A 25,668-nucleotide genomic window follows, 5' to 3' on the forward strand; every position below is an offset into this window, starting at 1 on the left:
CTGAAGAACACACACGTACCAGGGCAGCAGCAGCCAGCTGGGGCCACAAACCCCCCTCTGTGTGAGCAGGAACGACCCCAGCCACAGCAGCAGCTCCTCTGGAACAGAGCAGGGAGGAATGACACAACCCAGGGTGGGGTGGCAGGACCTGGTGTGTGTTTGTCACCCACTGAGCTGGGGCAACGTGTGAATTCATGCAAGTACCTCCCTGAGGTCTCTTGAAGCAGCTCTGTCACAGCTGTGGCTCAGACAGCAGTACCTGCTGGAGATGACGGTGGCTGACAGGTATGTGCTCTTGTAACACGGGACAAACCCAGCCGTGGGCGCAGCCCGTGGGGTGAGCCTGCAAGCTGCCGGCTCCCCGACCTGCTCATCGCAGCGGTGATTTTGTTGGCTCACACCCGCCAGCAGCACAGCACAACTGCAGCCTTTACGCTGGGGACGTACGCACAGCCCCGTGTGCTGTCATACGTGCACCTGGTCCCACGGACATATGTGCCACCGCACACACGCGCTGGCAGCGCAGGGTGCCTGCACACACCGGGGTGTACGTCCAGCTACGCTAACCCACGCGACTTTCCCCTCTGTGCAGGGTATCTCTGTGCCATGCCCAAGGCTGAACAGCCAAACCACCCTGGAGAAGAGAGGGGTTTGTCACCACCCCTTGCCCCGAGAAGCAGCCGTCTGCCCCACGCAGCCACCAAAGCTCACCCACCACCCCTGGCACTTCCCAAAGACCCTGTTCCACGGAGCTGGTTTGATCACTGGGCTCAACCTCCCAGCAGAGGCTTTGTGTTGTTCCTCTATCAAGTATCTGCTTTGAAGATGGAAGCGCTCAGCATCATCTGCTCAAAAGCATATGCAACACGCATCTGGGGAGAGCAGCTCTGCAGCTATCTAACCTGTAGAGATTCGCTGCAGAGCTCAGGGAGCTGCAGCAGTGGGAGCAAGAGCAGGATTCAACCACAGACAGTCCTTGACTGACACTGTGCAGCAGCATTAGACGCTGTCTGCCTGGGGCACCTGAGAGGAGAATTCAGCCCTCTCGTAGCTACTGCAAGCTGTTTGGACTCAAAGGCGATGCCTGTTCATGGGAACAAAATGCTGGAGGAGATACCTAACATCCTTGTCACATCAAGTTATTTGCTGGATCCTTATGCTATTAGCCAGGAACCCTGCACAAACCAAAAGAGCATTTTGGAGCCATCCCACCAGCATGGCCCAGCACCGCCTGGGCAGGGCAGGCCCCTGGCTGCAGCAGATGCCTGCTGGGAGGCGCTGGTCCAGCCTGGGCTCAGCCCATGGGTGCCATCTGCCGTTCAGAGCACTGGGAGGAGAACTGGGAGCCCGTCCAGCACCGCTCAGCCCAACCGAGCGCAGCACTGCTTAAAAACAAACAACCCTGCACACATCGTCGGGGTGCGTCTGAGTCACCTCCCTGCTCCCCAGCCTTGGCTCACGGTCACATCTCCATCACCCGGAGGGCAGGCACAGCCCTTTTGTTTCAAACAAAAGCAGATTATCTCCTGCAGCCTCCTGTTTCCCACAGCGGTAGGAAGAACACAGAGACGGGCAGGATTCAAGGTGCAGTTGTGAGAACCATCAGCGGAGAGACTTAATGATCCAGCTTGTGCCCGCCAGCATGCTGGAAGCAGTGAATGCCACCATCAAGCCCATAGAAGTAATGGGAAAGCTTGAGGGATTTCCCCTGCTCCAGGAGGGAATCTCAAGCCACGAGAGCAGGGATTTCCCACGAGCCGAGAGGAGCCAGGGAAGGGCTGCTGGTTCTTGGAGACTGGGTGGCTGGCAAGACAGTGGCTGTTGCTGGAGTCCCAGTGTCTTCTTCCAGTCTTTGATGAGCCTTGGAAGCGACTTCAATAACCCGGTGCTGCCCAGCGACTCCCTGCTGATTACTGGGTACCCATCGTCCTCATGAGAGAAGGTGCCCTTGGTCCAGAGGAGATCCAGGGATGAGCCCTCAGAGAATCCCAGCAATAGCAGGGGAGCCCCAGAGGGGTTGGGGGTCAGGAATGGCATTGACTGAGCCATTTTTGGGGTGCAATGCAAGTGCTGCGGATGGGATACACGCTTACCTACCTCTGAGTCCCTGCAATTAGGTCGCTTTTGCTTAGGGTCATTCACGCTACATACATAGATGTTTGGGGTGGACACCCAAATAGCCTGTTCAGAGCAAGAGGCTGTACCGTACTCAGTGTTTTGAATTATGGGTTGATTTTCCCTGGCCCCTGCAGCAGACTCATTAAAACTTTTATTCTATGATTAATTAGCAGAGCTCTTCCAGTCCCATCTTGGGCTGCTCTGCTGCCCCAGCAGAACAGCTCAAAAGCATGCTTAAAAGTTTGAAACCTTTTCTTGAAAGAATTACAGATTAGTTTGAAAACACAGCCAGGTTTCTTCAATGGGGGTCAGGCCCCAGCAGAGCCCAGGAGGCCCCTTAGCCATGGCTGGGACCAGGCTGAACTCCAGCCACCAAAAGCCAAACCAGAGGGGCCGTACGGAGGCGATGGGCTCCCACAAGCAGCATCCAGCGCAGGGACAGACCAGACCTACTCCCTAATCCCAGCTTTTGCCACTGACCACGTCGTTATGAGTACCACTCCTCTCACCTTCCTGCTGCCTGGGTACCTCTCCGTGTTTGCTAAGCCACTTACGATCTGCCGGTAAAAAGTAAACGACATTATTACTAGGGAAAATGCCTCAATTCTTCAGGTACAGAGGTCTCCGAGTGGGCGTTATCTGGAAGCACGGTGCAGCGGAGGCGTGCTGGAAGTCTCTGAAGTCTCGGCAGCTGCCTTTCCCAGCAAATTTTGGGGAGAAGCCAGCAGACAGAGGGGGGGGGTGGCTGCAGAGCGCACTGGGGGTCACGGCAAGATCTCACTGATGCTTAGACAGCCCCCCTGCCCCCAGCCCGAGATCAGGACAGACATGGAAACAGACTCCTGGGAGAGCCTGGAAAAGTCCAAACGACACCTAGGTTTCAAGCTCTTATAAAAACAGCTCTGCACGCACCGCCATGGGGAAAAGCACCACCAGGCAGGAGCACCCAGCACCACAGAGTGACCTGCCGCTGCCTGGGGACACAGCGACTCTGGGGACATGCCAGGGACCCTGTTTGGTGGCAAGAGCTTGGGTTTCACCACAAAGGCAGCTGACCCAGACCTGCTTCTCTCTATGCCTGGCTCAGAGGGCTCCTCTTTCTCTCCCTCTCTAAATGCTGGGCACATCCCCAGCTTTGATTACTGACCGTCTCCCCCCAGCCTTGTCCCCAGTCCCTGACATCTCTTCATTAAGTCCTAGAACGGGCTTATTCCCATGACGCTGCTTTGTCTGTCATTCTCTTCAGCCTTTCTGGAGGGAGAAAGCAAAGGATCAGCCCCCAGCTGTGCTGCAGCCAGACAAAGGGAACGGATTCCTCCTCCCCTTGCTCCAGCTTAACAAAGCCTGTGCAGCAGCACTGAACCCTGAGCCTCGACCAGCGCGGCCTCGCTGCAATGAACAGGGCTCAGGGCTAATGAGAAAGCAAAAGCAGAGGAGCATCAGGCTGTGCTGTGTGTGGGAAAGGTTCCTTAAGGACAAAGGAAAACACTTCATTAATAGCTAGAGACTCTTGGCTGTGCAGAGGTGGCTCAAAAGGAGATCTGCTGTGCCGGGAGAAAAGGGGTTTGTTCTAGAAGAGTAGAAGGCTCCCTCTTTCCCGCCAAGCCTCTTCCACCCTCCCCCAGTTTTTACAGTTCAAAGGGATGTTTTATTAGCCTTCTGGGGTCAGGAGGCAGCACCCCCAGGGCAGTGCACGCAGAGAGGGGTGCTCTTAGCACCTTCCCTCAACCCTGCCAGACCCAGCAGACCTTTCATCATCCAGGAGCGCCGTTAGACATGCTTGGCCCTGGTGCCCTGCTCACCGTTCCCTGCAGCTTCACCCCAAAGCAGATCTCACCCTGCAGCCCTCCCTGACTGCGCTGTGTCGGGATTGCCTCAGCTGGGCTCCGGGCTCCTCCCTGGGGGCCTGGAGCACGACCCCGCATTGCTGCAGGCAGCTCCTCCAGCCCGGCCAGGGCAGCGGCCAGGGCAGAGCTCCTTTTTGCAATTAGTTGCATTTCTACAACCTTCCAAAACACGGTGCCTAAACAAACACAGCATCAGGACCACAGATGGGAACGTGACAGGGGATGGGGACGGGCGCCGTTATGCCTATGTACGCAGCCAGACACAAGCAGGTGGGATGTTAATGGTTAGCGAGCAGGTTGTTAGCTGCGGAGTCGGTGCCTTTCCCCTTTCATCTGAGCTACGCGGCGCTTTGAGATCAGAGAGGGGGGACTTGGAGCTGACAGGGCTGCGCTTCAAAAGGAGCCACTGGCTTCACGGCTTCGTAAGGACCACCGCCAGCCGCGCAGGGCCCCCACCGCCCGCGGACGGGGCAGGGAGCCGGCCCGGGGGGCACCGGCCGGGTCTCCCCGGGGGAGCGAGGCTGGGGGGAAGATGCGGGCGGTGGGGCCGGTCCCTGTCCTCTCCCCGCCCGGGGCCAGCCCGAGGCCGGGGCACCCCCCGGGAGCGACCCCCGGTCCCCGCCGCCCCGGGCCGCCCCTGCCGTTGCCGCGGCCGCCGCACGGTGTCCTCGGTGCTCCGCAGCGGCGGGAGCGGGTCCGGCACCGACGGAGCCCCGCGGCTGCCCCCGCACCCCCCGAACCCCCCTCCGTTCAGCCCAGGAACCGCTTTAAAAGAGGGATGTGACACCTCGGAAAGCAACGAGGGATGGGGCAGCGCCCAAGGGACGGTGGGGGGGCACAGCACCGACCTGCCCCCCTCTCCCCCTTTTCAGCCTGGGTCCCACCTTTTCATACGATCACAGCCCTGACGCAGCCCGTAGCACAGACCGGGCTTCTCCGAGGGCTTTTCTGAAGACAGCTTTTAATGGTGCAACTGCTACAGGCTAGAATTGGAACCCAACTGTTCGGAGAGCCGTCCCACAAACCGCCCGGGAAGAGCGAAACCAAAAAGGCCGCGATGGCTGGCGTCTTCTGGCTTTGCTGCCAACGCAGCCATCGCCAAAGCCACTGCCTGGCCCCGGGGGTGAGAGTGCTCCAGAACCAGAGGCAGGAGTCGGTTTTGCTCCTTTCTCCCAGGGCTGAACGGAAGATCATAAATCATTAAAGGAGCTAAAAACCAGGTTGGAACGTTGTAAGTTGAGGACATCTCTGCACAAAACCCAGCAAAGGCAGTATCCGTGCTAGTCCTGTGCCAAAATTAAGGTCTTCCCTCTAGCCAAAACAGTCCCTTGGGCATTCACTCATCCCTCCCAGAAGCATTGGCAGCCCCTCGTTCCAGCACCTGGCAAAGTGACAGTCAAATGCTACAGGTTCGCAGGAAAAGCCTTGCTATGAAGGCAAAAGAATGATCCCCTGGATCTGGCTGCAGGTTAGGAGTTCCCCTTATTACAAGCCAAGGGGATCTGTGCAGGGAAGCACGCATAGATTCCAGGGTGCTGGAAGAGGGCAACAAACCATCAGTTCCCGCTGACCTGTCTGGGTACTCCTAACACCTCCAAACCCATCACCTGTGCTCAGGATGGCAGCAGGGAGATGCTTGCCCATGTCCTGATCTCCAGAGTCCTTCCTGCTGGCAGGAGACACGGCACACCAGTGCTGCGAGAAGTTCCTTCATCTGGGGTTCCCTGTAGAGCTCTGAAGACAGCTGGAGGGGACCCCTGGCCAAAGCACTCCTTCCCTCCGTGGGGCCAGTGCCCGGGAGGGAGAGGAACAGCAGCCCTGGGTGCAGGCTCCTGCCGGCCACATCTCCAGAGCAAGGCTGGGTTTAGCTGCCGGCAGGCAGAGCCGACCTGCCAGGCTCCCAGGGCAGCCAGAGTGGTGCTCGCCCAGCCTTGGCGCTGCCGGGAGCTGCCCAGCACCACCACCACTGCTGCTGGAGGCAGCGAGGGGCAGGGTCCTCCGCCGGGCAGGAGCCAGCTAGGAATCGGAGAGGCACAGGGCCTCCACGGCACTGCTCAGGCCCTGGCTCACCCCGCCGACGGCCAGCAGGCAGTTCCGGACCACGATGCTGGAGCAGGCACAGCGTGGGGTGGGCATGGGGGGCAGGCTCTCCCACTTGTTCTTCTCAGGGTGGAAGGCCTCCGCGGACTCCAGGACAGTCGGTTGGTTTCCTGGAAGCATAAAGCAAGGCACTGGGTCACCTGGGAAGCACCAGCAAGCATCCCTTGTCTGCTCTGGTATGGTGTCCGTACTCTGGACCCCATCATCCCCTTTTGGGGTCTGTTTTCCCGTCTCCCTCAGGCCATCCAGGGCCAGGATCTCTCCCCTCTGTAATGCTAACACATGACTTATATATGTTTTTAAAGTGTTACCAGCGTCCCCAGTACCCCACCTAGTCCCCCAGCCACGACAACTCTGCCTTTCAGGTAGCCAGCCACGAAGTCTGCTCGCCTTTTCTTCAGGTAGAAGGAGCGCTCCATCTTCATCCAGCCACCTGGGAGGGACAGGACAGACCAGGCATTGCAGGAGCATCCACTCCTGGGAAATAATCTGCCCCTCTGACCTCCTGCTTGCTTGTGGAAGTGCAGTTTTGCTGCTGCACCTTGGGGTAATAAAACCCCATGACACAGGGGTCAGGTCCCTCACCACCATGTCAGGAGGGAGCTGTTGAACCCAGCAGCTTTGGGACCATGGTTTTCTCCCCTCACTGCCTTGAGTTGTTAATCTTGACTGCAGGCCTTTCTCTAGGCTGGTCTCAAGCACCAGCAATCCAAGGACTTAGCAGATGAAAGCTCTGTGCTATGCAAGGACAGCAAAACCCCAGAGCACAGCCTTGCGTGCCACCAGCCCTGCTCCTCTGGAAAGGACAGAGCTGGGACAGCCCCCACCTTGTTCCATGTCAAACATGTCCACGGTCCTCATGAACTTGGGCTGCCGGTAGAGCCGTCCCTGCCGCAGGCCCCCGAGACTGAAGAGTTTGTCTTCTGTGGGCACAAAGCTGGAGAAGGCCCTTTTGTTGGGGATGTTGGGAAACTTGGTCCACGACCTGGTCTCTGTGTCAAAGACTTCGAAGGCATTGACAGCGTACTTGGACTGCCTTCCACCTGGGGCAGGGGAGATGGAAAGAAAAGGGTCAGCTTGGCCCACAGCACCAAGCCAACAGCAGCAGGAACCAGAGGATCCTCCCGGGGCAAGCTGAGAGCAAGCTGCCAGCTGATATGATCTCCCCAGGTCGCAGGTCACCTGGGTGAGGGCCTGCTGAGCCAGGTGACTTCTCACCCTCGCACTCCCTCTCCTTTAACTGCAGGTTCATGACATGAAAACACTTCATTTTTCAGTGCATCACACCTTCCACTTCCCTCCACGCTGGCAGCAGCCGGTCGCTAGCACCGGAAGGTGTTTACTATGCAACCGGTTTAATCCAAACAAATCCACAGCAGAGCAGGGATCAGTGCTCAGGGAGCCTTTGCAATGCAGATGAGTTCAGCCCAGTGCAACCCAGCAAGCCCCGGCCTCACTGCTGAGCTCCTGACGGAGCAGGAGAGCCAGAGCAGCTGCTGCTACCACCGCCAAAGACGCGTATTATTCTTCCACCCATCAGATGCAGATGAATACAGCTATTCTCAGCTCAGATGCTCAGCGTGCCTTTGAAGGCAGAGCCTGTGCTCGCTACTGGGCCCACAAACTGTTTGCCAGCAGCAAGCAAACCGCAAAACAGATCAAAGAGTCTTTTCTGGTAACCCCTAAAGAGAGCCAGGGCTGTCTGGAGGCTTGAGCAAGCAGGATTCCTGCGTTTTGATCCCAATATGCCATTTGGCCACGAGCTAACAGCAACATTTCTCTGCCTTAGTTTCCCTTTCTGTAAGACAAAGCTAATGAAAATTGTCCCCTGCAAAAGGCTTGGTCCAGCATTTCCCAGCTACAGCACGTCCTTCCTCTGCCAAAGGCAGTCCCTTTGTGAAGCTGCGCGGAACTTTGCTGATACGACACGGATAGAGTATTTTTACTCACTAGTTGAGTCCAAGGGCTTTTAGCGCAGTCACAGGATTGCAAATTGAGCAGGCAAAGACCAGCTGTATCCTCGGCTGCCAGCAGCCACAGATGGACCTGGGACAGGGGAGGCCACTCGCCCGGCACAGAGCTGCTGCAAGACCTGCGAGCTCCCAGGGTGTTCAAGGGTGCCGGGGTTCTCATGGGTGCTTGCTATGGAGCTGTGAATCCAGACCCATCACCAGCCCCACTCAAAACCTACAGCTGCAAGCTTGGTATTTCTGAATGTGTGAGAAAGCAGGCAGGGATGGAGAGGAGCGGTCCCAAAAGCCTCTTTCAGGGAGGTTTCTCAGTGCTCAGATCAAAGGAGCTGCTGCCCGAGGAGGAGGAGGAGGCAGGACTGCTTCTTACCCAGCACGTAGATCTTGGTGCCTCGCAGAAATGATGTGGCAGCGTACCTGGGTGTGGGCATGGCTGCCAGCGACACCCAGATGTCCTTAAGCATGTCGTAGTGCTGCAGGTAGTTGTGCGGCCGCAGGTCAGATCCCATCCCACCAGCTGCATAGACTCTGTAGTCTGGACAGGGCCAAGAAGCAAAAGAATCCCACAAGATTATTATGGGAAAGCAGCAGAAATACCCCCCTGCAAAAGCACGTCATACAACATGGACCAGAACTGCTCACTCCTACCCGAGTCCCTGGGTGTGTCCCGAGCTCCCATCCCCAGGGCAGAGGGGAACGCACCAATCTCCCAGTCCCTGCAGCAACGCCAATGCTCTTCCCCCAGCCCCGCTCCCCCGTCCGGGGGCTGCTGCCCCCTGGCTCAGCTCCTGCTTTGCCCCTCCGAGGTCTGGCACAGGCTGGCGGCTGTGTGACCCAGACCGGAGGGCTCAGAGCTGAGACAAGGCACTGAGGCTACTTGATCCTCACCAGATCCGTATCAGCTATATCCATCTCTGGCTAGCGGCAAGCCCGGCTCTCCAGCACAAAATCCTACCTGCGCAGCACCCACGCCATGTCCTTCAACAAGCACTTCATTCCACAGACAAGATTCAGGAGAGCAGTGACAGCAGCCTTGCCCTTGTGGGCAGCCTTACAAGGCAGCTGCAAAAGCAGAGACCAGCCTGCACGCTGCAAGGATTTGGGCAGCTATTTCTGTTCCTGGCCTCTCGCACCAAATTGACCCTGCTGTATCGGTCAGGCAAGCTTATGCTCAGAGAAAATCATCTCCAAGATGGTAAACATTATTTTTAAACATTCCTTGACGGTAGCTTTTAAACCCACTTAAGCAAACAAACCAAGCAGCTTTCAAAGAAGCTGCCTGGAGATTAGATTCGTAATCCCAGGCACGGTGGGAAGCTGGCTGACCTCAGGCACGGTGCTCGGGAACACAACTCCCAGCCCGAGGCTCTTCAAAGCATGGCAGAGCATGCTAAAGGAAATCAATGCTCCACATCTCCGCTCAGAAACTAAAAAATGAGATGGGCCGATAACGCAGAGCCTGGCAGGCATTTAACAAGCCCCATTTAATGCAGTGGTTAGGCTTTCGGAGGGGAGGTACACAGGAGCCCCCCACAAGGCCAGCTGCTCCCCCTCCTTGTACACTGATTTGAGCCCACAACCATGAAGCCAGCTCTCTCCTGGCTGGTTCTGGGTTTGGACCAGAGATGTCTCTTCCAACCAAAGCTATTCCACGGCTCTGAGACCCTCACCTCTGGCTCCGCAGCTCAGCCAGGTCCTCCCAGCCTGGCTACGCTCAGCCAGCAGCACCATTCCTATTTTCCAGCATCTGCAGCACATGAGGACCGAATTTGCTACAAAACCCTGGAGAAGTTTGATTGAGACCCTGGAGCTTGGGCCTGTCTGGAAATGGCCGTCGTGGCTCCAGGGCTGACGATACAGAGCGACCCCCAGGTTTATCTGCTTTTGTCCCCTTACAGAACAGTCATCTTTAGCACGTGGAATATGACAAATACACGGGGTTCATCTTCTAGAAACCCCAGAAAGGTTTTGGAGAACAACATAACCCTGTGCCATTGCCCAGAAAGTTTTTATGCCTGATGCATCAACTGATGCTAACCCTCCCCATCTCACCACCCCGCAGGCATCCCTCCCTGCCGTGGAAGGACACACCAAGAATTGAATCCTCCTTGCCTTTTGCCGTCACCGAGATGCCCATGGCTGCCTCTCTCAGCGAGCTCCTCTTCTTCCACTTGCCCTCGTCTATGTTGTACATCTCCACTATCTTCAGCGGCATCTGATTCACCCCGACCCCTCCTATCACCATGATCCGCTTGCCCAAGGTGGCCACAGCCACCCCTGCCCGGGCCGTGGGCATGGGGGGCAGCAAGGTCCACTGGTCAGCCTCGGGGGAGTAGACCTCGAAGCAGTCCATGGGGATGCCGTTATCGTCACAGCCCCCGATGGCAAACACCTGCCCGCCAGCTTCTACCAGGGTCGAGTAGACCCTGCGGCTCGGGAGCGGGGCAAGGGTTTTCCACTGGAAGTCTTTGGTATTAGGTAGCTCCATGGTGGCTGGTGGGACGAGGCAGCATCAGTCCCTGCCCACAGGATGGGGCTGGCTACGCTGTAAAACAGAGCAGAGAAGTGCCAGGGAAAAACAACAGAGAAACACAAAGCGCAAACACTATCCTCCCCCGGCAGAGCTGCAGGCAGCCAGGAGCGGGGCAGGGATCGGAGCATCCCCATCGGGCAACCTCCCGCAGCCACCAGTCCGCTCTGCCGCCCCCCAACACAGAGCAGCAGCGACCAGTACCTTTCATTGCATCTCTATTAATCCTGCCATTCCAGATCTACCTCATGCAGAGACCAAGCCTAAAAATGAAACAAAACAAAAGAGGGAAAAAAAGAAAAGGCAAGAGAGGTTGGAGTCAGTTTGTTATCCTGTTTCTTGAGCATCTCCACCCCCAAGCGACATTCAAACTGAGGAGGCTGCAAGCCGTCTGCTCACTTCCCCGGCTGTTTTCCTGCCTGCTGGGGAAGTTTTGCTTGCGTCCTCCTTCTCTGACCTGAATACTCCTCCTGACCCCTGCGTACATCCTCCTGCAGACCCTGGGAAAACCGGCTCCTGTAGCCCTCGGCTGAGAAAGGCGAAAGCCAGCACTCACCCCTCCAGCCCTGACCCACAGGAGCTGTAAGGGGTCCAGAGAGCAGCCCAGGGAGGAGAGACATGAGCTCTTGCTGGAAACCCACAGTCTTTTTCTCATCTCCTCTCTCAGAATGGCCATTAAGCACACAGTTGAGATTAATTAGTGCAGGAGGACAGAAAGAGGGCAAACAGAAAGGAACAAAGGCAGCAGCTTGCTCACTCACCCAGCATGGAATAAGGTACGTTTTGCACCAGGCATCTCCGCCTTCATTGTATAACTGGGGTTGTTTAACAATTGCCCTTAAAACAAAGTAAGATTTATCTTTACCCTTGCAGACGCAGCAGCCTCTCCCAGCACATGCTGCCTGCACTCACATTTGGAGACAGGACTGTAGGGCAGAGTGAGCCATTGCTAAAAAATCCCAAAGAACGCAGTAGCTGAGCCCTGCTCTGGTCTAGGACAGCGTCATTCCCTCTTCTCCCCATGCACAGACTCCTGAGGCTTTTCCCCATGGATGCTTAGGTCCCACTGAGCCCCTGAAAAGAGCTTCCCTCTTTTCCAGGGCTGGCTGGCTCTGCTTCTCTGTGGACCATAGTCTGAGAGTCCCTGGAGCAGAGGTTTGCTTCTGGACCCAATTCTCTGCCTCCTGGCTGACACCCAGCCCAGGGCCAGTGCCTCAGCCCACCTTTTTTCTTCTGATACTGCTGGGTGGTTGCGGGGTGGGATGCAAAGAGCCAACTTGCTCTCTCCTATCTAAGATACCTAAGCACAAATAAAGCAGCCAACTGTTACGGTCCTCGGGTTTCTTAAGGGGATGGCTTCAAGCTGCATCAGGGGAGGTTTAGATTGGATATTAGGAAAAATGTCTTCACTGCAAGAGCGACCAGACACTGGGACAGGTTGTCCAGAGTGGTGGGGGAGTCGCCATCCCTAGGGCTGTTGAAAAACTGTGTAGACGCAGCCCTTCAGGGCATGGTTTAGGAGAAAGGGTAGTGTTGGGTTGCCGGTTGGACTTGATCCTAGAGGTCTTTTCCAACCTTAATTATTCTATGATTCCATGACTCCCTTCTCCCAAAAAGGGGAACCAGACTTGTTTCCTGCTGCTTCATCTGAGCAGAGAGTAAACAAGTGGGCTTTGCAAAACTCCCTGACCCAGGAACAGGTCATCTCCCCCCCGATCCCCACTGCCTCACCCTGCCACAGCACTTACTCCCCAGGTCTGACCACAGCCCTTCAGCTCTCGGAGCCCTCTGACTGCCGGAGCAGGCAGAGCCTGTAGCTTAGCAACAGCCACCTACAGCCGCCTTTCATCACCTGTCACTTTGGATGATCCGGCTGGGTGTCCTGATGCTTTCTGGGGACCACAGCATGGAGCAATGCTGCAGATCCCCCTGGAAGGGGAGAAGCCCCGGGACGCACTGGCTTGCACGCAGGGCGGCGGCACACGGGTGTTGCTACTGCACCCCAGACATCCCGCCTGTTGCATTGATCAGGTAAGCAGGGAGACAGAGGTGGCCCTCGGATCACAGGCGGGGCCAGGGCGCTGTTACCTCAGACAGGTACCACGCAGCATCCCCACAAACTCCTCATCTGCCTCGGGGCTCAGCCTGCAAGGACTGCAGCCTGCAGGGCCCGTCTGAAGGGGAGATCCATTTCCACGGTCATGTTAGTTCCTACATCTCCTCTGAAAGCGTGAATTAGAGGAGGGTGATGGAAAAGCATCCATGAAACAGGTCTCAGACAGCTGTACTGAGATCCAAAATCACTTCACGTACAAGTCTGAGCTCACATGAAAACCAATCAAGCAAGCAGGGCTGTTTATTTTAATTTATTCTCCCAAATAAATTTCAGTAGTCAGCTAAACACCATTTATTGCATAAAGAATGTGGTTAATAAACCCATAAACACTCTTTGGGCTGTAGCCCTCCAGCAGCAGGACCCAGTGCAGGCACATGCGCACAGCCCCGGCACCGTGGGGCCGCAGCACAAAGGAACACAAAGCAACAATAAAAAGCAGCATCAAGTCAAGCCACGCTTTGCATCTTCCCAGCAGCTGAGGAGAAAGGGGCAAACAACAGACCAGATCACCAGCTGCTGCTCTCCCCTCCCTTCAATCCCTCGTTGTCTGATGTGCATCACCGCCCGCAACTGGATCAGCTCAGGGATTTTTGCCTTGGCAGTTTAAGCAGCTCTGGACTACCACTTTCATGAATAATTCATTTTCTTTCTAGGTGAATCTTCATGCATTACCATGGACAAATTCAGCATGGTCCAGCAAATTAGAAAAGCAGAGCCAGCTCCTATTTCCATGAGTGTGACAGATTTGCATCCTGACCTCCAAGAAGTCGGTTTCCTGCCCTGTGCCTCAGTTACCTCCACTATAAAATGCAGCAGTCCTGAGATGAGCCACGGTCAGCTTCACCCAAATGTCAGACAGAAGCAGAACCTCATGGCTGGTGCCAGGCAGTTTCTCTGCTGTCATTAAGGCTACCCAAATCTCAAGCACAGCTGTCTAAAATTGCCTAAAAATTCTTTTTCAACAAACCAGCACAGAGCCATCTCCAAATGCTTTGAATCACTCTATTTCTGGAGTGTTGGGCAGGTCTTTCACAAGAACAGGCAGAACAAAGACCTGCAAATTCAGCCCAGCTGTGGTCCCAGACAGCGGGAACCAGCGAGTCTGGCGAGCCACCACCCTCGGCAACAGCGATGCAAAGCCCTGCCTGAATTCAGCTGCCTTGGCACACGTGTAATTTGCTATTCTTCTCTTTCGTGCTCTTTAAAGAAAATCAAGGTCAGCCTGAAACGCTGTGCCCGCACTCCTTGTCTCTAGTGCTCCCGCATCACCTGAATCTCACCACAAAGCCATGCCAGCGCTGTGCCGTAGGAGCTGGGAGCTGTCAAAATGTGCTGACCGAACACCCCCGTGCGCTGCAGCCATGTTCTTCCTCCCAGGCAGAGGGAATTATCACTTAATTATACCAAACAAATTAGAAGCATTAAATTTTTTTTTCTTAAATGGCTACATTAAAATCAAAATGAATGGTAATTGCTTTTCTGTCAGAGGAGATAGCAGGCACAGTGCTGAGCCCACGCCAGGGCCCAGCCCTTACCCTTGCATGGCAGAAACCCCTGCTTTAAGAGCTCAGGGGGCAGCAACAGCACCCACACACACACCCCTCCCCCGGGGTCTTTGCCAAGCGGCTGTGGGGCACGGCCGGGCAGGGAGAGCCCCACAGCACCCACCGAGAGGGGGACAGGGCTCCGGTGGGAGGGGGCACCTCTTGGTGCACGGGGCTGAGCTCCCTGCCCTGTAACACCCAGACGCTGCCTCCAAGGAGAGACCATTCCTCACCACGCAGGTTACATCAGGCTCATTCTAGAGAGCTCCTGGTTTAGTGGCATTTATTACCTGCAATGATTTGTGTTTTACAAAAGAGATACACTGGTGGGTATTAAAGAGGTAGATGGGCTGAACAGGGGAGAGAGATCTTGGTGGTGCTGAGTGCGGCTCTTTCGCTTTCCTTCCTATCTTGTTTCTTTCCAGGATTTAGAAGTTTTGCCACTCCAGGTTTGAAATTCCCTCAGCTGTGGAGGGCCAGCACACATCCCAGCTGGAGCCAAAATCTCCACCCTCAATTCAGCAGGGTGTTGTTTCAGCTGATGCACTACCCTAAATATTGCATTGCAATGCCACTGCATGAGCCTAGCATGAAACGGGGTCCTATTTACACCTCCCCAGAGTGAAGGAAATGCAAAAAGGCCCCGGAACAATAAAAAGCCACTAAGATACTCCCAGATCCTCTAATTTCAATGTTTATGCTGAGGATATCCACCCCAAGACACCACTGAACACACACCCCTAACACACACGCTCCCTCCGGGGAGGAACTCAGGGCTAGAAGCAGAAAGAGGCCCCTAATCCTCACCCAGCCTGAGGCAGCTACAACTCACTACGACCTGATCCTGTACCATGTTTGTCCAACTTGCTCGGAAGAGCCGCCAGCCCTCCTGCAGCCCCGGCAGCGGATCACTGCTGTGCCTCACAGAGCACCACCTGCTCAGACCCTCGCTTCAGGAGCGGTGCTGGTTTCAGGGACGCCACAGAGATCCAGGAGACAACCACGCTTCTTCCTGGCATCCCATCACAAGTTCACTTGAGCCATATCCAGCTGACCCTCAGCTTCAGTAGCGTGTCCCCAGGTTTCCATCCCCAGATCTGGGGACGGGTCAGGCCCATGACGCCCGTCACAGCCCCACCAGCAGCCTCGCTCCTAGAACATCGCTGCTCCCCATATCTTCTCCCACCTGCCAAACACCCACGTGTTCCTTGGTGTCACCAGGAGCAGGTTAAAACAGAGATGCAGACAGCCACCAGCCTGATAGAGAAACCCATTAACGAAACTGCTCCTTTCAGAGAAAAAGCTGTTGTACTCACCTAAATGCCACTCCAGATAAGCACGGGGCAGTCCTGCTGTGTGCTAGCCAACACGAGAACGGGGCTGCAAAGCCAAGCTGGGAACAGCCTGACATGCAGCCAGCATCCCTAGCCAGAGCTGCAACGATTCCCACTGCTCTGGGGACGGGCGTCACAGGAGAGGCAGGAACAGGGGCAACAACATGCTGGAAATAGCACACAAACACCGAGAAGGAATCACAGCTCCGCTCCTCAGCGCCAGGCAGGAGCGAGCAGCTTCATTTCAGCTCCGTCTTGGCTGCCTGCACTCTATTAAATAAAGAGCAGGGAGAGATGACACAGCACAGACTCGATGAAGACAGCTAAAAAGGAGATGATTCAGTGCAGGGAACCCGTTTCTGGCCCAAGGAACAGTCATGGTACAAGGCCAGGAGGGGGGACACAGAGTAGAGATCCCCAGGAATTTCACAGTCCAAGCCCAAAAGGTCATGTAACACCAAATCTAGGTTTCTGAGTAACTCCAACTTTTAAGCAGAAAAGGCTTTAAAAAAAACCTTTGAAAATTGGAGACTCTGGTACTTTTAATTGCCCTTTGCTCAAACCCTGGCAGCTGAGGCTTTAAACAGAACATGCATGAAATTTTCAGTCTGGTATTTCTGACCTCTCTTCACACTGAATCAAGTTTCCTTGCCATAGTAACAGCTACCCAGAAAAATAACAACAAAAAAATCCGCTAGTTCCCTGCCTTTCTCTGCAAATTACCCAGCTGGGAAAAGAGACCCTTTAGTTACAAGCAAAGAGAAAAAGCAATGCAATTGTAAGAGAATTAATTGTACCAAGCAAAGAAAAAGCAGCAGCACTCACATGCGGCTCATTTCATTCCTTCTGTTCCTGAGCAGCATCTCTCTTTGCAGACATACGTAGGTGCAGTTTGAACGCTGTGACCGATCTGACCTCCTCCCCAGCCTTCACCTCTTCCTCCTGTTACCAGTCCCCTGAGATCATTTTTAGCCTCATCATGCCAAATGCAATTTCCTGAGGTCGCTAATAGGAGGAAGGCAGAGAGGTCACGGAAGGAAATATTCCAGAGCGAGCGGCGCAGCCCTCGTGCATCAGGATGCCAGGAGCTTTAGCAGGCTACAGGACAGGGAGAAAAGAGGTTTCATTTTTTGGCATTCGTTAGCACAGGGAAAAAGCCCAGACGATCTTTTTTTCCTGGGTAGGCTGAAAAATCAGCAGAACAAGGTAAGATTTATTCATGTCACAGTTTGTCTCGAGAGTTATATTTTCATCAAGAGAAAAGGTAACCCACCTGCAAGACTGGAGGGTACCCCCTTTCCCCCGGTCCAAACCCCAGCAGCATCCTGCATCTCCTCCCCTTGCCCCCGAAGGCTGCCTCTGCTCTCTGCACAAATGGCTTCTTTTTTGCACGGGTCAAACACAGAAGATATTTTTCAAGCCCTGCAGTCTCACTGGTCAGGTTTATAAAGCTCTTGTTACTCTGTATTTAGGCTGCATCCCTCTGGAGGGAATGCAAAGAGCTTGGGCCAGATCTCAGCTGGGGGCAGCTCAGCGCACACCCCATCGCTGCCGGCTGCCTGAGCTGCCCGGGCCTGGTCTGGGAGAGCGGCTGAAAAGATGGGATTTGGGGACTACTAGGTGGGGGGAAATAAGAGAAAAAACATCCTCCTCAACCCACTTTTTTTGGGGGGGGAACACAAACTCAAAGCTTTGTTTCTGGTTGCTCATTAAAAGCCTACCCTGACACTGGGACACAGCTGTCCTCCCCCGAAGCATCCTCCCCCACCCGTAACCCACTGACCTCCAGCGAGAAACTCCCTTCCTCCTGCCAGGAGGGCTCAGAAGGCAGGGATGTACTCACAGCTCCCGGGAAGCCGCGCCGAGTCCCGGTGGAGCGTGGTGCTCTGCTAGAAGCGCTCTTCAACTTTAACACCCAAATCCTCGGTGCCCGCAGAGCATCCCGCTCCTCCCCGGCTCCCTCCCGCACCCTCCATCCCTCCCCACACCCCGCAGCGCTGGCGGCGATGGGAGCAGCCGGGGCTGGGAGGGCTGTGTGGGAGGGAGGCGAGGGGAGGAAAAAAATCAGCATAAATCCAGTGGCCCTAATCTTCACCCTCCCAGAGATATCGGACAATTAAGAAAGAGTGTTTCCCCATCTGGTCTTTCCCTCGGTGCCGGCAGCCGGGGGTGTGCATGCGTGTGTACACACTGCATTACCAGACCCATACTTAAGCCTTTTATGGCTCCCCACGCTCGCACAGGATGTTCTGTAACAGCAGCTCCCCCCGCCCTGCCTGCAAAAACAAAACTCCTAGAAAAGGGAGACAGACAGACAAAAATAGGAGCTGAGAAGCACGAGCTGCCTCTAAGAGCAGGCAGAGACCCAAACGCGCCACTGTCCGGAAAGGGCTGGGGTCTGCCCTAGGCTGGGTCCCTGGGGAGGGCGGCCGCAGCTCAGGGAGAGCGGAGCCCAGCACCGGGGGGCACATCTGTTGGACGTGCACCCCACGGGCACCCACACCGCGGTAACGAGGGCACAGCCAGCGGGTTCTGGCAGCAGCGACCCCAGAGCTTCTGCTTGCTGCAGCTCTGGCTCCAGAGGTCCCACAAAGAGCACATTTTGCTCTGAGGTTGCAGAGGCAGCGTTAGGAGACGGGGCCCTTTGAGCCCTGGTCTTCTCCGGGGAAGGTGTCTCCCAGCCTGCCTCTTGTCCCAGGCTTTTGCTTCCCTGACCTGCTTCTCTACTCTTCTCCTAAAGGTGTTGCAGAATAACTTTGCAGAAAAATAATTTCTAAGCAAAAGCCAAGAGAAAGATGTGTTGAAAAGGTCTTCCATGAAGCTTCAAAGCTCCTCCCCGGAGATGCATTTGCAGTTCAGCCCAGCAGATGTTTCTAATCCTTCAGGACCCCCCATAGCTCTGACAGGCCCTGACACCCGCAGGGATTTCTGCTCCTGTCAGCGCTGTGCTCGTGCAGCTTTCCCCACCGGCGCAGAGCCCCGCGCACGCGTGACTCCAGGCACCGCCGGTCCCGTGCAGCAGCATCAGGTGCTCGAGCACTCAACAGCCTTTGAACCTGCAACTTCCAGAGCTGGAAGAGTCTCGTGTTTTCATCTCAGAGCAACTTCCTTCTCCAGCAGCCACTTCCCTGCAGCCTGCGCCCGCGGCAGTCTCCAGAAATGGCCAGAGGAAGTTTCAAGTTCAGCCCTGGCTTGCCAAAACCCCTCAGTGTTGACCCCAATTCAGGCCTGTAACGGTCCAGACAAGGTTTATTCTTGCCTATAGCTCATGGTGGTTGAGATAGGAAACTACTTTAAAGCAGCTCTAGCCATAAAATAAGAAAAATGAGGAAATCAACAAGAACTTGAGTTAAATGACTCTACATAAAGCAGATTCCTATCCCCTACCAGCTATTTTAATCTCCAGTTAGCTTTCCAGTGGGAGGATTCAATTTGCATATAAATAAAAACCTCAAGTGCAGGGCCAATCTAACATTAAGATGTTCATTACGAAGGCATTCACCTCTTAAGAAATTTTAAAGGATCCCATTAAACTGGATTTTAACAGGGGCTCTATTAGCAGTCTGGCATTTTTGGACACTTAGGATTTGTAAGATATGACTATTTACCAGACTGTTTACAGAGTCGGGGCAGCTCTGAGCGAGGGTTTCCAGCGAGCTTGCGAGCTCCCTGCTTACAGCCCAGGAGGTGAAAAGAAACCTCGCGAAAGGTCTCAAACCGCTGCAGAGCTGACTGCAGAAAGCTCAGTTTCACGGGGGTAGGGAGGCAGGGGAAGGGGAGGGGAGGCCCCCGGGACAGCCGGCGCAGGCTGGGGAGATGAGCTGGGCAGGGTTGGCAGCTCCTTCCCCAGCCCCGCATTAAACCGTGGAGCTCCCGTGGTGGGCCCAGAGCTGCCTGGCAAGGGGCGACCGTTACGGATGCTGGTGGAGAAGGGGCCGTGACAGATTGCAGCTGGCCCTTGCAATCGTATTACACTGCAGGTTCCGTTTTAAAACTGGTGGTAAACTGGTTTACAAAACCCACTGAAACGCAACTGCAGGCTGGGGTTTCAAACCACTGGGGAGCTCCTGCTTTGTGGGTTGGGGGCCGTGCAGGACCTTGGCTCAGGACACTGGCTTTGGTCCCAGGTGGGTTTTTGCTTGGTTGGTTTAGATTTTTTTGTGTGTGTGTGCTTTTTTTTTTTTGTTTGGTTGGTTTGGGTTTTATTTTACCTTGCTGTTCGATCCTGAGCCCTTTATCTCCTTTTCATTTTGCTTCCTGCTTTTGCCTGCCCGTTTCACCTGTGGTTTTGTGGCTGCGGTTGGGCTCCCCACGCTGTGTGCACAGCGCCTGGCGAGCGCGGACCTCGGGTCAGCCGGGGCCTCTGGCTGGTAGCAGAAACGTGATGGATTGTGATAAAACAGGGAGCGGAGACGGTGTGCCACAGACCAGGGCCCTGGTAGAGCTCTGCCAGAGAGCCTTGATAATCCTTGTCCTCATAGTCCTACATATTTGATGCTAATAACGGTTATTGAAACACATACTCTTTCATCTTCATAAGCATTTAATTCACCCAATTAAAAACCAAACAACAAAGTAAACCCAAGAGATCCCTTGATGACCTTTCACTCGCCATTCTTAGATCAATGCAAACAGCCTTACCTTCCCACGATGAACAGTCTGCACCACGTCAGCACCTGCAAAAGAGAAGAGAAATAAGAAATGAAGGTGGGGGGAGAGGGAGGGTTTAAATTGGATAAGTGTGGAGACAGGTATGGCAGCTTGGCCATGAAGCCCCAGGTGTTCACTCCCTGATGCCTGGTGGATGAGTCAGACCCAAGAGGCTGGAAAATAACTGTCTTGGAAGGACGGAGCTTACGCAATGCGCTACAGGGACTCGAGCCCTCGTACAAAGGCAGGCATTGGCTTCGCTCAGCAGATGCTGTTTGAACAGGGCAAATTGCACAGCACTACGCCCCGGAGGCCTGCGAGCCCTTCCCAGGGCACAGGGGTTGTGCTGGGAAGGAGGGAGGGACGGGTTCTGCTACCCATGTAGCCAACAGCTACGGAAACAAACCCGCCATCACCAAGTAGCTAACCGCGTGAGGAAAGCGGAGTTTACCTTTCTCCCGATGGCATCCTTTCCTGGCACTATCTCGCTTGCCGTGTAAGGAGACCTCTTGGGATACCTTGAAGAACTTGTAGGAGAAGGAAGGCCCAGGGACACTCCAGATTTGTGCCTTGGAAAGGCAAAGAACTTTTCCAGGCTGCCTGGAAATGATAAAGGAGGTGTCACTGTTAAAGATAAAAAAAATAAAAAGACCTGAAAACCTGCAGCAGTTAGATGCAATTCAACATCTGTTTCCATGGGAACAGCAGGAGAGTTGCAGGAAATCCTGCAAATTACACAAATAAGCCAAACAGTGACATTTTATTTTCTTCTTTCTTACCTGCATCACCTCAGGTTGAGTCAACTCAATCCAACAAGCACTCTTGACCGGACCCGCTTCCCCTAAGTGTTTGGGAAAGGCGTGCTGAACTGCGGCAAGTGGGCCAGGAGGTAAGAAAACAGGGTCAAAAGCAGCAAAAAGCATGCCCAGGACCCCAGTAAGAGACTTTTCTTTAAGAAGAGATCAGGAAGTTGTAGATCAAGGGGAAAAACATGCAAGAGGACAAAGACTCGCCCACACAGAGGTTGGTGCCAGCAGTGGTGCTGCTGACCGTGGCAGACCTCGCTTTGGCACAAGCAGCGGAGAGCAACGTAGGAAGACTGGAGACAGCCTTCCATCGTCCCGTCATTTCTTCCAGAGATTTGGCAACCTGACAGTTAATTAACTCGTTAATTAATTAATTCTCCCTCCTGCAGGGCCCTGAGCTGGTTACAGTGCAGATAGTCACCTTAATATGTGAAGACAGGAGCCAAGAGCTTCAGGATCTCTCCATCAGAATATTTAACCCAGGGGGAGAAGTCCACCAGCTGTGTCTGCTCATTTGACAAACACAGAGAGACATCATTTCAGGACAGGCAGGCACTTTGAAAAGACAGTTGCTGGGGGAAAAAAAAAAAAAAAAGAAAGAAAAAAGAACCCAAACACCACATGCACAGTAATGTTCAAATTAGCTACAGTTAGCAGAATTCCAGCAGCAGCATGAAAGAGCTTTAATCTAACTAGTTCGGCTACGGATGCATCTGGCTTTGCATGTTTTTTATAAAGACAAAACGTAAGTCCATGTTTATATACAACTGCAAAAAAAAAAATAAAAAATGCTGTTTGTTCCCAGGAAGAGGGTTTATGCGAGACGTAGCAGGGCTGGGAACAGCTGATCTCCACGCACAGCCAGAATAATAAGCCACTGAAATAAAGGAGTGGTTTGCTGGTATCGCAAGCTGCATCTCTTCTGTGTCCGCTAAGGGAGCATTTGTTCTAACAGCAGCTCACATCTGCTTTCCTGACCGGCCCAACAAGAGTCAATATATTCCAGCACAGGGTACAAAGTGCCTTGGGTTTTCTGCAGACCACGTCTGGCTCTGAGACAGAGCTGAATGCCTGAGCGAGAAAAGGGACTTTGAACAGCGGCATTTTGTTCTCCAGTCTTCAAAGGAAGCGAGGGTTAATCATTCATGGTCTGGGCAGCGATAAGAGACAAGAGCAGACTGTGTAAAGAATGGATTTGAAAGGGGGATGTGGGTAAAAAGCATCAGTATGTAATTCTGATTTTCTATAAAAGAAATAAGGTTTTAATAGATTTTGGTGAATTAGCTCCTAATCTGCCCCAAAATTTTTCATTTAAACTGCAGAGAACACTGTTTTTCTTTCCTTTGGGGGTGATACATTGAAGTATTGTGTGCTTTAACAAGAAAGCAAAAGACCGGTTTGAAAATGAAATGCTTTCGGAAGTCAAGATGCTTTGTTTCAAAGGTTACCATAATGAAACACAAATTTCTCAGAATTGTTTTGCTGATCCCCAAGTTAAGTTCATGGGTATTGATCTGTAACAGTGTATTTTAGCCCAATTCTCCCTGGATTAAGAAGTTCTAATCTTGGCTCTGTCATAAGGCTCTTGGACACACCGAGGATTTCGGTGACTTGTGACATCCCCAGTAATTCATTTCCAGCTTGGCTGGACTGCGACTGCTTGGCAAGCGCCTCTGACCAGTGTCTCCCGTTTATGTTCCCCTGCTCTTTATAGGCTGGATGCAAAATTGCTTCTGCACCTGCGAGATCTTAGGCACGGCTGCGTGTAGCTAAAGGCCAGTAAAGCCAAGGGAAGCGGTGAGCGGAGCCCGAGCTGCTCAGATCGCTGCAACAGCTGGGAAAAAACGTTCCCAGGAAAACCAAGGCAAGCGCAAAAGGAAGGTGAGATTGGCTGACCCACCTACCCATCTTGTGTTCTGTAGCTTCCACTCTCCAGACATCTCCCAGCCCCAGCTGCCCCTCCTGGGTGTCTCCAAGATTAAAGACGTGTTACAGGACTGTTGATTACAATCGACCTCACTGCTACAGCATTTCTGCTATTCCCTATTTAGCATCCATTTTGCCGTCGTTACTCTCCCAGAGCTATTTCTGCCAAGCCTAGATCCTTGCTGACAGGTCTCTCGCAAAGAAGGCTGCAGCGCATAAAATTAGAGACATGGGGGCAGACAGCTTCTGATCGCACCCTGCCAGCCGCCGGCGGGGGCTCCGCGCAGCAGGGAGGGTGCTCGGTGCCCTGGTTCGCCCGACACGCAGGGCAGGGCTTCGCTGCTAAGCTGGCAGAGGCGGGCAGTAATGGGATGTCAGGTCATCAATAATCCTATCCACGCTTCCAAGGGAACTCGGCAAGGCAGGGTATGAGGGGCTGGGGGCCAAAGTCTCAGAAGTGAGACAGTTCAGGCAAGAGGAGGAAAAACCTGCGGAACAGTAAGCAGAACAAGTATTTTCTCAGCTGCCATTTGAGAGGGATGCCAAGTCCTGTTCTCCTTTAGATCTAGAGATGCCGCATGTGGAGGGCGCAAATTCCCATGAATGATGTGATCCTCAAATCACACCCTACCGGAGTTTCCATTCTTCCCCATGAAAGAAAATACATGTGGATTTTCTACCTCCTGGATAAAGCGGAAATTCCAGACCAAACCACTTAAACCCCTCTTTTAGGGTAAGATCTTCTAGCTCACTTCTAAGTGTCATCACCTTTTCTCGGCAAATGATGCCCCATGCAGATTTCATCCTAAGTGCCAACAGCTGGAGCTGGGCTCAGACACAGCCGCCCCCACCCCAGTCCCACGGGGACACAAGCAACCTTTGCCAGGTTCCCACCAGCACGCGACCCATCGCACGCCTCGCGTTCATCGTAAGGACTCGCAACCCCGTCAGAGAGATTTAAAAGGAAAGCTTACCAGTGCTCTCAGGCACTAGCATTTTATTAAACAAACCTTTTAGTGTTACGCCTATTGCAACGCCTGAATTCCCAAGTGCCGGCAGCTCCAGCAAGAGGCAGCAAGTCCATTCCTACAACAGCCCAATGCACGGTCACTTCCCAAGGAGGGGTGAAGCCTTCAGCCGCCCAGGAAACTGGCACCCTCTTTCTTTTTCTTCTCTGAATTCCCATATATAGCAAGAGCTACCTGAGATTGCAGAGAGCTGAGCTAGGTTTGTCTGCCAGATCAGTTGATCGCATACCCTTCAGGCTCAGCAGCAAACACCTGCAATCCCTGCCATCAAGCAGGGCCGGTGTGGATGGTGATGTTTTGCTTTCCTTCACTGGGAAACCAGCACAATCCACGGACACAGCCGGGCCGGGTGCTCGGTGAGGTCCACAGTAAGACTTGCAATGTTGGTCTTTTAAACCACAGTATGCTCTAAGTGTAAAGTACATTAAAAAAAAAAAAAATCAACCCAGTCACCCAATGTAACGCCTTGCCTCCACACTAGTTTTAGAGCAGAACAGCTAATAACTCTTCGTTACCTCTGACAACATAAAGTGGATCCAGACCTCGCATTTGCCAACTAAAGCTAGATAAGGTCTGTAACTCCTGGGGAGGCAGCGCTGCCCCTCTCCCATCTGTCTCCCTAACAGCAAATAGAGCCAAACCCAGCAGGAAGAGCTGCTCTAGTAAGAGATGCTGCAGGAAATAGGAGCACCCGACTAAAAGAGGGCAAGAGTCCTTTCAACAATCTATTTCTCCAGATGAATTAATGGATCTGTTCTCTCGATGGCAGAATATGCCGTGTAGGGTTTTACTTACAGAGAAAAGCCGCTGTATTTGGCAGCATCCAGCTGTATCACACGGTGACCCGTGACTTTATGGCTAGCAGTCCCAGCGCAGCCCTCGATATCCCCTTTCGCACACAGCGGGCAAGAACAGAGCAGCGCTGCATCCTTGGTTTCTTACCCTGCATCTTAGCTACTGCTGTCAGCCAAGAAAACATTTTGTTATCATATATGTTAACGATAACCCCCACAAAAGTAGGCCCTTTAACTGTAGTTTCCAGTGGCTGGGATTGCAGCAAACTGGGAGCAGGGGCACGAGGTGGGGTGGAGTGGGCAAAACTTGCCTTCTCCCAGGGCAGACAATACCTACATGATGTTTGTTTATTTGTTTTGCTGAGTGGTTCAGTAAAGTGAACAAGCACAGTATGCGCTAAGTTCGCTCCCCAGGGAAGGAGGCCTGGTTCCTACTCCGTTCTGGCGAGATCCCTGCACTGCCTTACTCATTTCCACGAGCTAGAGGAGTCTTGGCACAAACTGAACTTCTCTGGGGGTGGAGGAAGCTGTTCGTGTCTCCCCATTTTGAGTTCAGGACTGCATTTTTAATCCAAATCCAACGTTAATGAGACCTACAGCTCAGTACAGCTTTCCTGAAGAAGGTCAGGCAGCAGCAGAGAGTTGGTAACACCACCTGAGGCTGGGAGGAAACCCGGGGTAATGTGACAGTTTCAGCAAACCCAGCAAGCCTACCCCCTGTGCTACGCAAGTGCCAGCGTGGGAGCTCCTTTTCCAAGCATGGCTTAAGCTGCAGCACCTGATGTACCCAGGAGCCTGGTCTAATCCTCCATCTCTTTCTTCTTTTTTAAACATAAGTTATTAGGACTATTAGCCCTTTAAGCATTTATATCAAAGAAAAGACCCAATAAAAGAGCTTCAGGCAG

General features: G+C 53.7%; 1 protein-coding gene and 1 long non-coding RNA gene across 19 annotated transcripts; one reads left to right on the plus strand and one right to left on the minus strand.

Moving 5' to 3' along the window:
* Nucleotides 1-4,807: 4,807 nt before the first annotated feature.
* Nucleotides 4,808-22,038, minus strand: KLHDC8A (kelch domain containing 8A). Of its 17 annotated transcripts, none has more exons than XM_075116022.1 (11): nt 20,989-21,078; nt 20,661-20,809; nt 17,403-20,235; nt 16,385-16,657; nt 15,542-15,726; nt 10,770-10,828; nt 10,148-10,580; nt 8,406-8,570; nt 6,893-7,108; nt 6,397-6,498; nt 4,808-6,175 (listed from the first exon to the last, which is right to left on the minus strand). In XM_075116022.1, the coding sequence occupies exons 7-11, from the start codon at nt 10,521-10,523 to the stop codon at nt 5,982-5,984; spliced, it is 1,053 nt and encodes a 350-aa protein (XP_074972123.1). In that variant the 5' UTR covers nt 10,524-10,580; nt 10,770-10,828; nt 15,542-15,726; nt 16,385-16,657; nt 17,403-20,235; nt 20,661-20,809; nt 20,989-21,078; the 3' UTR covers nt 4,808-5,981. The 17 variants fall into 17 exon arrangements, with proteins under 17 accessions (XP_074972123.1, XP_074972118.1, XP_074972116.1 ...); XM_075116017.1 differs by having other exon boundaries at nt 15,542-15,829; XM_075116015.1 differs by having other exon boundaries at nt 15,542-15,829; nt 16,833-20,235.
* On the plus strand, nt 20,374-25,667 carry LOC142067404 (uncharacterized). 2 transcript variants are annotated; one of them, XR_012664017.1, is made up of 4 exons: nt 20,374-20,705; nt 21,003-21,098; nt 22,730-22,896; nt 23,505-25,667. It is a non-coding gene; the product is annotated as an uncharacterized LOC142067404 (long non-coding RNA). The 2 variants fall into 2 exon arrangements; XR_012664016.1 differs by having other exon boundaries at nt 22,730-25,667.
* The last annotated feature ends 1 nt before the right edge of the window (nt 25,668 follows it).

Source organism: Phalacrocorax aristotelis, chromosome 21 (genome assembly GCF_949628215.1).
Source record: "Phalacrocorax aristotelis chromosome 21, bGulAri2.1, whole genome shotgun sequence".
Classification (NCBI taxonomy): Eukaryota; Metazoa; Chordata; class Aves; order Suliformes; family Phalacrocoracidae; genus Phalacrocorax; species Phalacrocorax aristotelis.